Below are 10,663 nucleotides of genomic sequence, written 5' to 3' on the forward strand. Positions count from 1 at the left end.
ACACTGTTATTTACAGTAGTTGGATTGACTTTTTCCCCATCTACAATCAACGAAGACCCACTCCACTCTGCCTCTGATTGGCTACTCGTTCCCTCTTCACAGAATGCGGCGCAAAGGAAAAAATAACACTGTCTGAGCTGTCTCAGTAGATTATGGCAGGCTTAATGCAGATATGGCACACTGATAAGGAAGAATATTTTAAAATGGCACTTTATATTCAAAATGTAGCTGAGACAGATTTAATAAAACAACGGAAGGTGAGATATTAAGCCTTTTACTCCCCAGTAAATAGGCCTTACTCTTATTACTCTTACTAAAATCACGTCAATAGGACACCTGACGCCTGCATGGTAAATGCCCATGTCTTTCAAACTTTACGGCCCAGTTTTGTAAAGACTGTACAAATACTGTACACTTGTATTTATTAATGCAAAAACAATTGTCTTAATGTTGGCCTGTTCATTAAAGAAAATGGAAAATTATAAAATCTTCGTAAAGAAAATGTTTCATGTCGTCTCATAAAATTGTTCATTCAGAGACATGAAAGACTCTGAATGATTTGTTGATGTCTTGCCACTAGGAGTTAAGACTTGACCTGAGACTTTGATTTACTGGACTCTTGAATTTGACTTGTCTCAAATTACTTTAGACTTTACTTGAACTTGCACTAAAAACTTAAAGGAGAATTCTGCTCAAATTCAACATGTAACTCTGTTTTTTAATTTATTTTTTATTTGTAGTGCAGTCAGCAGCGAGACAAATGAAACCAATCGGTGCTGCCTAAACTGTGTTATCCTCCTGCTAGCTGTAGCACCCAACAGGCTTAAACAGGGCACATTATAAAAACATTTTTAGCCTCTAACTTGTTCAAAATATCATTACCAGTGCCTACCCATGTGCAGTTATTCCAAGTGGACACAGTGAATCTGACTGCTGAAGATAGACAGAAAGGCATAAGTTGTGACAACTGACTAGTGTGGACTTTACCGGAAAACAGGAAATAAACAGAGGTATATAGGCACTGGCTGGATTAACACAACTGTTCTCTCATCTGCTGCAGTCAAATTCACTGTGTTCACTTGTAAAATCACTTTAGGATTGTTCTTTGTGGATGATTTGAAATGATTATCAAGACAACATCAGAGGTGCACAGACGGTGCCTGCTGAATAGACGCTTCCTCTGCACCCCCTGACCGGCACTTCCTGCACCCACCACAAAGGCACTGAAGGCGTGCTTGGTCCATTTCAAAGTGGGAGTGACCACAGTAAAGGAAAGTCGTGGCGTGGGCCTGGTGTGTGGTTAATAAAGGGCACTATGTTGGCAGCAGATACAAAAGGTCTGTCTTAGGGGGTTTCCAAAGACCCCCCCTGCCAAAGCCTGTGAATGGAAATGTCAGTTTATTTCTCTTGTGACATTTTGGTTGGCTTTGCTGAGAAACAGCTTAAAAGAATTTGTCAGGCTCTATTGTCATTTGTCAACCTCTCTAGCTCAACTGAAAGAATTAACTCACTGTCTTAGACAAGTATTTGGGTTGTGGTTCCATGTGGAAAGACTTCACTCCCATGCAAAGAGAATTTTTCCAACCTGACTTATTGTAAGCAGAACATTCGCACTTTCATGGTCTGAAAGTATGATGTGTGTCTGTTATACAGTTCACTTTAAATATAGTAGTTTAGGCGGGGTTCACTGCATTTAGTGGCTAGGCCCACATTCTCTGCCCCACCAAGCACTCGGCTCTTTTGCCTTCTTCACTTTAAAACTGAGACTGGGTCCTGGCTGTCCTCCGAAACTGTAAGTTATTTTCTCTATTCATATACTATCTACACTATCACTTATGGTCACTGGGTTTTGTTAATGTACAGTTTATTAGAAAATGTTGTCTTCAGTCAGAAGTAATCTGTAAACTCAACATTAATATTCAAAGCCATTTCAGGAGAACATGATGAAATAATCAGAAGTCCAATTTGTTCTGTCATTAGAATTCATGTTTCTCTCTTTGTTTCTGAGCATGAAAAAAACTTTTGTTCTCAAGTCTCGCTTCCTCTGTGGGAATAACAGATGTACCGGGTCTTTTCTTGCTATCTGGGACATTCAAACCCCTTAAGCCTTCCTTGAGTTGTTTAGTTTTTCCCTGATCCTTTGTGTTTTTCCTGTTTATGAATACATTTTTAGACCCTTTTGAAAAGAAAATGACATTTCAGAAGTGGAGTATTGACATGTGACTGCTGTGGAATCGGAAGAAAAACCTTGACTAATCTGTAATCAGAAAAAGACTTGTTTTATAACTGAATTATTCCATGTCTCTTTAATGATAGGAGTTCCTTCTAAAACAGTAGTACATCTAGTCCAACTTACTCATGTTAGGCCCTTTACAGTCACCTACAGTGAGTTATGTTTCAGTCTCATTGTTTCCTAATCCCTCGATACCCATTTTAGTTTTGAACATCTTCCTGTTTCTAAATGGAGGTGTGGTTAATAACAGCTGAATGTTAGAAATCAAGAGATCATGAGGATCAAGCTTCTCCCAGTGAGCTTGTCCTTATGCTGCCTCCTTGCCCAAATTTTCAGCCTTCTTGTTGCAATTGCAGCAATTGGTCCAGACATGTCTGCTGTGCAAGAATTTCTTGCAGCAATCACAAGATAACGCTGGGCTTTTCTATCTTGATTTCTGTTGTTCTTATATCCCCTCAAGAACATGAAAGATACTGTATATTGAAAACATGTTATTATTGTTTTCACGCTTACAAATTGAAATTAATTTGTCTCTGTGGCTGCTGTGAAAATGGCACACAGCTAAAAGCCATATTTAGCATTACGAAAATTGGTTTTGTTAGGGCGGTCGTGAACGTTAGCACGACGTTATCTTATCAGTCTCGTGAGAAATGGTGAGATAGAAACAGGTCTGGAATGAAGTTTGTTTTCTCCTGATTTGTTTGTCGGAAAAATGTTATCTTGGTGTCAGAATGTTTTGGAGATATGTGGCTTGTGGAAAATGGATCCAGTAGTTACTTTAGTGACTATGGGGCGAGAGATTCAGTCATAATATGTGTTCACGTTGTTCTTCTCCCATGGCATCAATATTGTCTAGTCTCCTACAGTAGCGTGGAAAAACGCATGTGACACGGATGCTGGAAATTAGTCTGTGTTGTCGCGTCTCGGTTCTAAACTGTCTCTGGCAACACATGCAAGTTCAAAAAGGGACAAAATGACAGCTGAGACACAAAATCTTAACAGTACACAAAATGTGTTTCTGAAAACATTTGAGACGGGAAATACAGGGCAATATTGTAGAAGAGTCCTTATTCGTATTTGATTAGCACTGTTTAGCACTGTTGACAGTTTGAGTTGAGTTTCATGAGCATGGTGCACTGTGCCTGACGGACCAACAGGATAGAGACACTCTTCATCAGTCATCATCTTAAACCCGCCCTATATTATGCATTGGTCCTATTTCCGCTTTATTTACCAATATTATCTATTTCTTCGGCCAATCAGCACATATAGTGACATGCGTTGATGGCAGTAGCTGTGGTTTATCTATTTTGCGCTGCCTTAATGTTGTGTTGATTGGTCTGACTCATACAGAAGTAGCCTACCCAGTAGGGCTCCACGATTATGGCCAAAATGATAATCACGATTATTTTGATCAAAATCTTTATCTCGATTATTCTCACGATTATTTGTTGATTTTAACCAAAACAAATTTTATTGTCACATAGGCAATTTATAACTGTGAGAGGGAGAGTGATGGAAGCTACTCACAGAGAGACGGCTGACTCATTATGAACGGGTCCAGCACGGGTCGAATGGCGGTAACTTCAATAACTTATGTGTTCTTCGCCGTGGGGCCCGTGTTAACAGAGTTACCTGCGGAAACACTGGTACAAATAAAGGTTTGCCCCTCATGCTTAACAATATACAGCTGTGTTAATAAAAAATTAAAACTGTGGACAAATGTCAGAAGTGTGGACCAGCGGCCGCTGTGTGGCCGGGCGCGGAGTAAGAAGAGAGAGAGTAGAGGAGAGATCCAACACAGGCACGGCTTTACAGACGAAATGGGTCATGTAACGCAAAATTAAACCATGTCCATACAGACAGCATTGCAGCGGATGCGAGGACATAAGCACCTGTGCGTCCTAGAGGAGCTAACAGCTAACAAACGCTACTAGCACCGACTAGCACTGGTCACTGCTGTAGTCTGAAAAACAACACAGACGGGACAAAATGTTGCGTTTACTGGTAAACTGGTAAACCTTGAGACCGACGTATAACCGACTGCTATCTGTTGAGTTTTCCTCCCGTAACTCTGTCCTCTGGGACTGTCTATATCTAGAAACTAAGCTGCCCGGAGCGTTCTATGAAATGACGCTTTGAAAAAAATAATTGCTCAATCACGAAAATTTGATCGTGGGAAATCAAAATCGTGATCGCGATTAAAATTCAATTAATTGTGCAGCCCTACTACCAAGTGTAGGAAAAATAATGTTTGAGAAGATGACAGAGAATCAACAGAAGGTCTTCTTGCTTTCCTGGTGTCACTGGTGTGGCTGCGCTGCTTTCTGATCATTCACACTTAGTGTGATGAAGATAGCTCAAAATTTTTCTATAATGACATTTATTTGCTTACCTGGCGCAAATAACAACAACAAAAATGGGTATGGACATTGGCTAAATAAAATGTCTACACATCTGTATCGGCTGAGAAATTTGCAATTTGTGCATCCCTAAAACGAAGTGAGTGGTCCGCCCAGGGCCAGGTCGGCTGAAAAACTGTATGAACAGAAGGGGGGCCAGACGTATCTGCCATGATCAAATCAAACATGAGCTTGCTGATCCATCTGGCTCCCAGGCAAGTGAAACACAGTTGTAATATTCTGTAAAATGCATCTTCATGGGAGAAGTTACAATTTTTGACAAATAGTGCTACTAAAAATGAATACTTATAGCTGTGTACAACAAAATGAGTGTGTGATTAAACGGTTATTAAATGTTCATGTAGTCCTAATAAATGCTGGAGAATATTGTGGGAAAGTGTTCACCAAATACTTGATTGGGAACATTTTGGCTGCACTAAGCAGTCACAACTGAATGTAGTTGAGCTCTGAGACAGCATGTTGTCTTATTCTATTTGTTGCATAAGCGTGTCCCATTCCTCATGAAAAGGTGAAGACAAAGCAGCTGCCGTGTTATTTGCATATAAAATAAACAGAGTTCATTACAGGTAAATTAAATATTTTTACTGCTAGATGTCTCCTTTATTGTGAGAGGCAGCAGCCCAGACTGTTCTAATTTACTGGGAGTGAATGGAGTCTATTTTTGGGACTGGGGGGGCGTTAGGTTTAAGCTTGATATTTTAAGCATGGGCAGACCATGGATGGTTGTTGGTTGTTATTTCTACTGCGGTTGCCATCACATACCCATCTGCTTCTGGGGTTTGGATTTTTTTACTGAGTCCACATCTTCCAGTCCATACCTCAGCTTAGCATGGATTTGCCTCTGAGTTGAAAAGAATTGTCCAGAGGGATGATGGGTGGAGTTTGTTGAGCACATAATCACGGCCACAGAGTAGAATTGGAGCAGGTTCCACATAGATCTGTGACTAATGTGGATTTACACTAGAGCCTGACCAGGCCTATATACAGTGGATTTCACAGATGTTGCCGTATGGGCATCTGTTAGCCAATAAGTGACAAGAAATGGCAAAAATGCCAAAGACATATTGTAATTTTGCATTCTTCATTAGTTTCTATTTTGTTGTTAATTTTTCTTTTCAATTCACTTTATCTGCACATAGTATCCAGCATGCGTTTACTCATTCAGTTTATTCTTTTAAAGTGTTTAGTTTAAGTTTAATGTTTTATTGTTTAGTATTAGTTTTATATGTCAGGGGCAAGCCCTGAACATCCACCCGGGCGTTTCCAGTTAATGTGGCTGGGTAGACTGTGTGGGTGTGGTTAGACTGAGTGATTGACATCTTCCCGAATCCCCTGTTAGTGCTGTTGCACCTGTTAGGGCGGGACAAAAGACAGCTGTATCATCCTTATTGGTAGAAGGAATTTGTGACCTAATAAGTTCCCATCAAAGGCCCCAACCATCTTCAACCTGAACAGAGTCTAATTAGCCATAATCACCTGTGTGGGTGTTAAGAGGCTTTATGAAGTTCAGAATAGGTATTAGAATAAGAACACAACAATTGACTCACAGTCATGTTGACATCCCAGGCGCAATGTACACAACACCATTTCAATTAGTTTTCTTTTGTTTATGAGGTCTAGTTTTTTATTTATTTCAGTTAACTCAAATGTTTTTTTTCACACCTAGTTAACAGATCACCAAAGTTATTACAATTCATCCTGAGGGGGACATGAATGTCTGTCTTAATTTCAATTTTCACATGTGTTTGTGCTTCACAAACGTGGTATCAGTAACCCTATAGTACACACTCCGCTCAGACAAGTGCTGGGGCAGCCCCTCCATTCCCTCTGAGGCATACCTCTCTGAGTCATTTAGATAAGTCCTTATCACTGTTGACTGGTATGCTCCAACAGCATAAAGGTATTTTGGGTATTTGTGCCAGTGAATTCAAGTATGGCCTTTGCAGAGGATGACACGCCACGTGTCAGTGAGTGAAACCACTTTTTCATGTTTGACTTTCAACTGTCTAAAATGTCCTCTCATGTCTTTAAGAGATGCCTTGTAAGTTATACTACAAAAGTTGCAAAGACACTTAAAAAAACATTGCTCACTGTGTCAGACTGTAAACCCGTTTTTTGACTTTTGTAACTCGGCAGCACCCCTGGAGCACATTTTCATAGCCATAAATGCCAAAGCTAATCACTGTGGAGGCCTCCTACCGTGCTAAGAACAAGTTTGTCAATGTAGTGTGACAGTCACAGCTTCTGGATGCCAGTAGCTCTGTTTGCATGGGAGTTAACATACTGGGGTGGCTCCTTGCCAGCAGCAGCTGAGCCCCTTCCAGCAGCAACAAGCCCTTTTTACCCTCAGCTTTGTTGGGGAGCCTCTTTTGTTTCAAGCTGCTGCTTCAACCTCATGCATCTCAGCTCTGCTCTGGAGTCTTTTGGCAGGTACACGGGGTTGGAGCGACAGTGTAAGATCAGTCAGAAAGATGGAGCCTGCTGGAATAAGGAGCAGAAAAAAAGCCTCACCAGGGAAACACATTGCCTTTATTTAATCTGAATGCTATACAACAGGCAAAGTCAATCGTTTCGGTGTTCACGGCGGCTTGATGCTAAGTGGATTTCTATTCGCGCTATGTCTGGGCCACTTAGCTGGCATTCCTTGGCTGGGTGACAACATCTTGTTTTATAGCAAATCACTTCATAATGGCTTTTTTCGCTGTACGTTGAGTTCATGCCAGATGTGTACAGCTTTGAAGTGCTCAGTTGGTACCAAATATATACGGAAACGCCATGATGTTTTGACTTATTATAGTCAGCCAAACAACAATGTAAAAAAGGCAAATCATTGTCATTGTTTATGGCTTTCCCACTGTATTCTAAATAAAAGTCAGGATTTCATAATGATGAAAGAGGGAAGTCACCTGACACGCCAGATGATTTGTTACACATGACCTTGATCATCACATACACCCAAACCCCGGCCGTAGCTGCCAGTAACGCCTTTCCGGAAGCTTATTGGTTTGGTACACTGCTGCTCCAACACAAATAAATGACTTGAAGCATGGCAAGATGGATTTTTGTGTCTTCTGTGATCCCGCGATTCTCACGTGATCTCATGACATGGAAAAAATCCAGCTGCTGTGTAAACCACAGAGAAAACACCAGTCAAGACTGACATTGATGATAGACACAGTGTTACCAGGTTATTTGGTAGACTCGTAGAATCTAATGCAAAAAATACATTATTTTGGGAAGCTCTTAATAGTTTTGGTTGTTGGTAGTTTTTTATATGCTTGAAAGGTTGAATTTTTGAGTTTTTTTAAGAGACCTTCTGTAGTCATGCATCATATCATGCATCATATCATAAAAAAAAAAATGGATTTTTTTGAAAAGCAATGGCAATGGACCTTGTTGACGTCAAGGGCTTGATAGTTTGAGTGATGTTGTTCTCGATCGCATTACATTGAGAAGGTTTTTCTAATATTATGTCCACCTCCAATAACAACTGTGAGGTGGACAGATTATACGTTTTAGATTAGTTTCTGAAGGTGTACCCAATAAACTGTTAACTGAGCGTGATTTCGCCTTCAAAAGCCTAATGTAATGCATCAACTTATCCACTTGAGTACTTTGACATCCACAGCCCTTTACTGAACACCGGTAAGTCAGCAGATGAAAGAGCCCACCTTCTCATAACGCCACTGATGAAAAATTCCTGGGCTCTGGATGTGTTACCTTGGTTATCTACAGTATGTTTTATTAGATTAGAAATGATAACGGCATCACTTACCCCCTCTTGACGAATAAATGGACTCCGTCTTAATCTTATCAGGCCTCTCAGGGCTGCGGCATTGCCTCAGCCAAGGGTAAAGGCCAACAGGTCAGTGTGCTAATAAAAGAAGGGATGATGTCATTACCATCTATCCCTGAGTATTAACAGCTGACAGATTTATGAATGTGTGTGTCTAGTTGAACCTTCATGTTGGGGGAATTGGTCCGTGTGAGCATGTTTCTCCTGAGTTTGTTGGTGCTCCAAGCACATGTGTATGCCATTACAATCAATGCATTGGCATATTGTTTCAATGAGCGCTAACAAGATTGAGTAAATGAATAGTTGATGCAGTTCCCAATTATTTTTGCCGTTGATTAATCGGTGGATTATTTTATTGATTAATTGATTAGTTGTTTGGTCTGTAAAATGGTAAAAAGAAATATGGATCAGTGTTTCCCAAAGCCCAAGATGACATCCTCAAATGACTTGTTTTAACAACAGCTTAAAGATATTAATGTTAATATTAACTGTCACAGAGGAGGGAAGAAGCTAGAGAACATTCACATTTGGAAGCTGGAATTTAACTTTACATACTTTGTTTTTCATTAAATGTCTCAAACAGATCCATTTATCAAAATAGTTGGCAATTCATTTCTTTCGTTTTTTTCTTCTTTTTTTTATTGATGTTTTGGTCAGACAAATACAAAACCATAACTGTTAACATTATTACAGTTACATGAATTTGAGTTACATTATGTCTTTTTTTCAGTATTTGCCCAGTCTTTTATATTTTTTCTTCAAAAAAATAGAGAATAAAATAAAGAGGAGTTTGCCGTCCGGCAACAACGCACAACTCAAGCCAGTCCTTCAACAAAAACATAAATAAAGCAGGAAGTCTACATAGTATACACATCCTGTACCAGAGGTAGGTAGCGTCATCCCTCAGTTGGCAATTCATTTAATAGTTGACAACTAATCGATTAACCGATTAATCTTTGCAGCTCTAAGTTGATTGTTTGTCATTCATCAAGCAACGATGACAAACATTCCCTAGTTGCAGCTTCTCAAATGGGAGGATTGGTTGGTTTATATCATTTTAGTTGAATATCTTCAGGATTTGCACTGTAGGCCGGACAAAACAAGACGGTTCAAAACTGAAAATAATAGCTTGAGGCCCAAGTTCTAACTTTCTTTTACCTTTCTTCTCTTGGCAGGTATATCTCATCAATGTCACCTACTCTGACAACACCTCCCACATCATCTACAGAAGATACAGCAAGTTCTTTGACCTACAGGTAATCTTCTATCCCTCATGTACTCCCCTGTATGCTGTGTGTGGGGTGTGTTTGTAGAGTGATCCCTAATTCCATTGATGCTGATGTATTTTGAACATGTCAAACCCTGTGAACTTGCAGCATTGTTTGGTTTAGATTAATGTGTAAGCTCTGCGACTGCTCACTGCCGCCGTGTCTATGCCCGTGTTCTCCACACCTTGTTGCCTCAATGAATCAATGTGTGTGTTAGTAATTGGTTGGGGAGCCGGGGAGACATGGTTTGTATCCCTTAGCATCATAGAGATGCAGCAATGAACCGCATCTCTATCTCTCTCTCTGGGCTCTGTACATCTCCACCCCTCCTTCTTTCGCCCCTCTTCCTCCTCTCTCGCATCTAATCTCTGCTTTACCCCCAAAACGTCAGGGAGCTGACAGGCCTTTTTTTTTTTTTTTTTTAATACAATGAAATGAAATCCACATGGAAGTTAATTTAATGTGGCATGCTTTTTAGTGGGTCGGCGTTAGATTATCTTGTGCAAGCTGTTCTGATTGGTGGGTTCGTTAAATATAGTCTTATAACAGAGGAGGTCTTTTTCTGTATTCGTTGACTTGGCTCAGATGCTTTCTTCGGGGACTCTTATTTATTTTGGAATGGAGCAGGAGTGTGTTTCAGTGAAAACCCTGCCTTGTATCTTTTAGATTGACTGCTCCATACTGAGAGAATGTTTGGGTGCATTTATGCCCCTTGCAAACTCGGCCCACTGCAAGCTGATACCATATGTATATTGGACCCGAGGTCTTTGGGTCACTAGTAAATATGTAAAGGCCATAGTGAGAGAGTTACAGGGGGCACATCTCAATAGCCCCAGTGTGCTCGTCCAGCAGGAAATTATGTTTCAATCAGTGGAGGAAAGGTCCTTTCTGAAAGGTCCCATTGATAACCAGTGGGGCAGTGTGAGGTGGAAAATAGACCCCC

General features: G+C 40.4%; 1 protein-coding gene across 4 annotated transcripts in view; it reads left to right on the forward strand.

Annotated features, from left to right (window-relative positions):
* The window catches only part of sh3pxd2aa (SH3 and PX domains 2Aa), a 118,098-nt gene that overhangs the window by 7,622 nt on the left and 99,813 nt on the right, over positions 1-10,663 (forward strand). For 3 of the 4 annotated variants that reach the window (XM_034886235.1, XM_034886240.1, XM_034886247.1), the window contains exon 2: positions 9,628-9,708. In XM_034886235.1, the coding sequence (XP_034742126.1) occupies positions 9,628-9,708 (81 nt within the window). Of the gene's footprint in view, positions 1-1,327; positions 1,793-9,627; positions 9,709-10,663 lie in introns of those variants that run through there. The other variant, XM_034886256.1, reaches the window with a different exon arrangement.

Source organism: Etheostoma cragini, chromosome 2 (assembly GCF_013103735.1).
Source record: "Etheostoma cragini isolate CJK2018 chromosome 2, CSU_Ecrag_1.0, whole genome shotgun sequence".
Taxonomy (NCBI): domain Eukaryota; kingdom Metazoa; phylum Chordata; class Actinopteri; order Perciformes; family Percidae; genus Etheostoma; species Etheostoma cragini.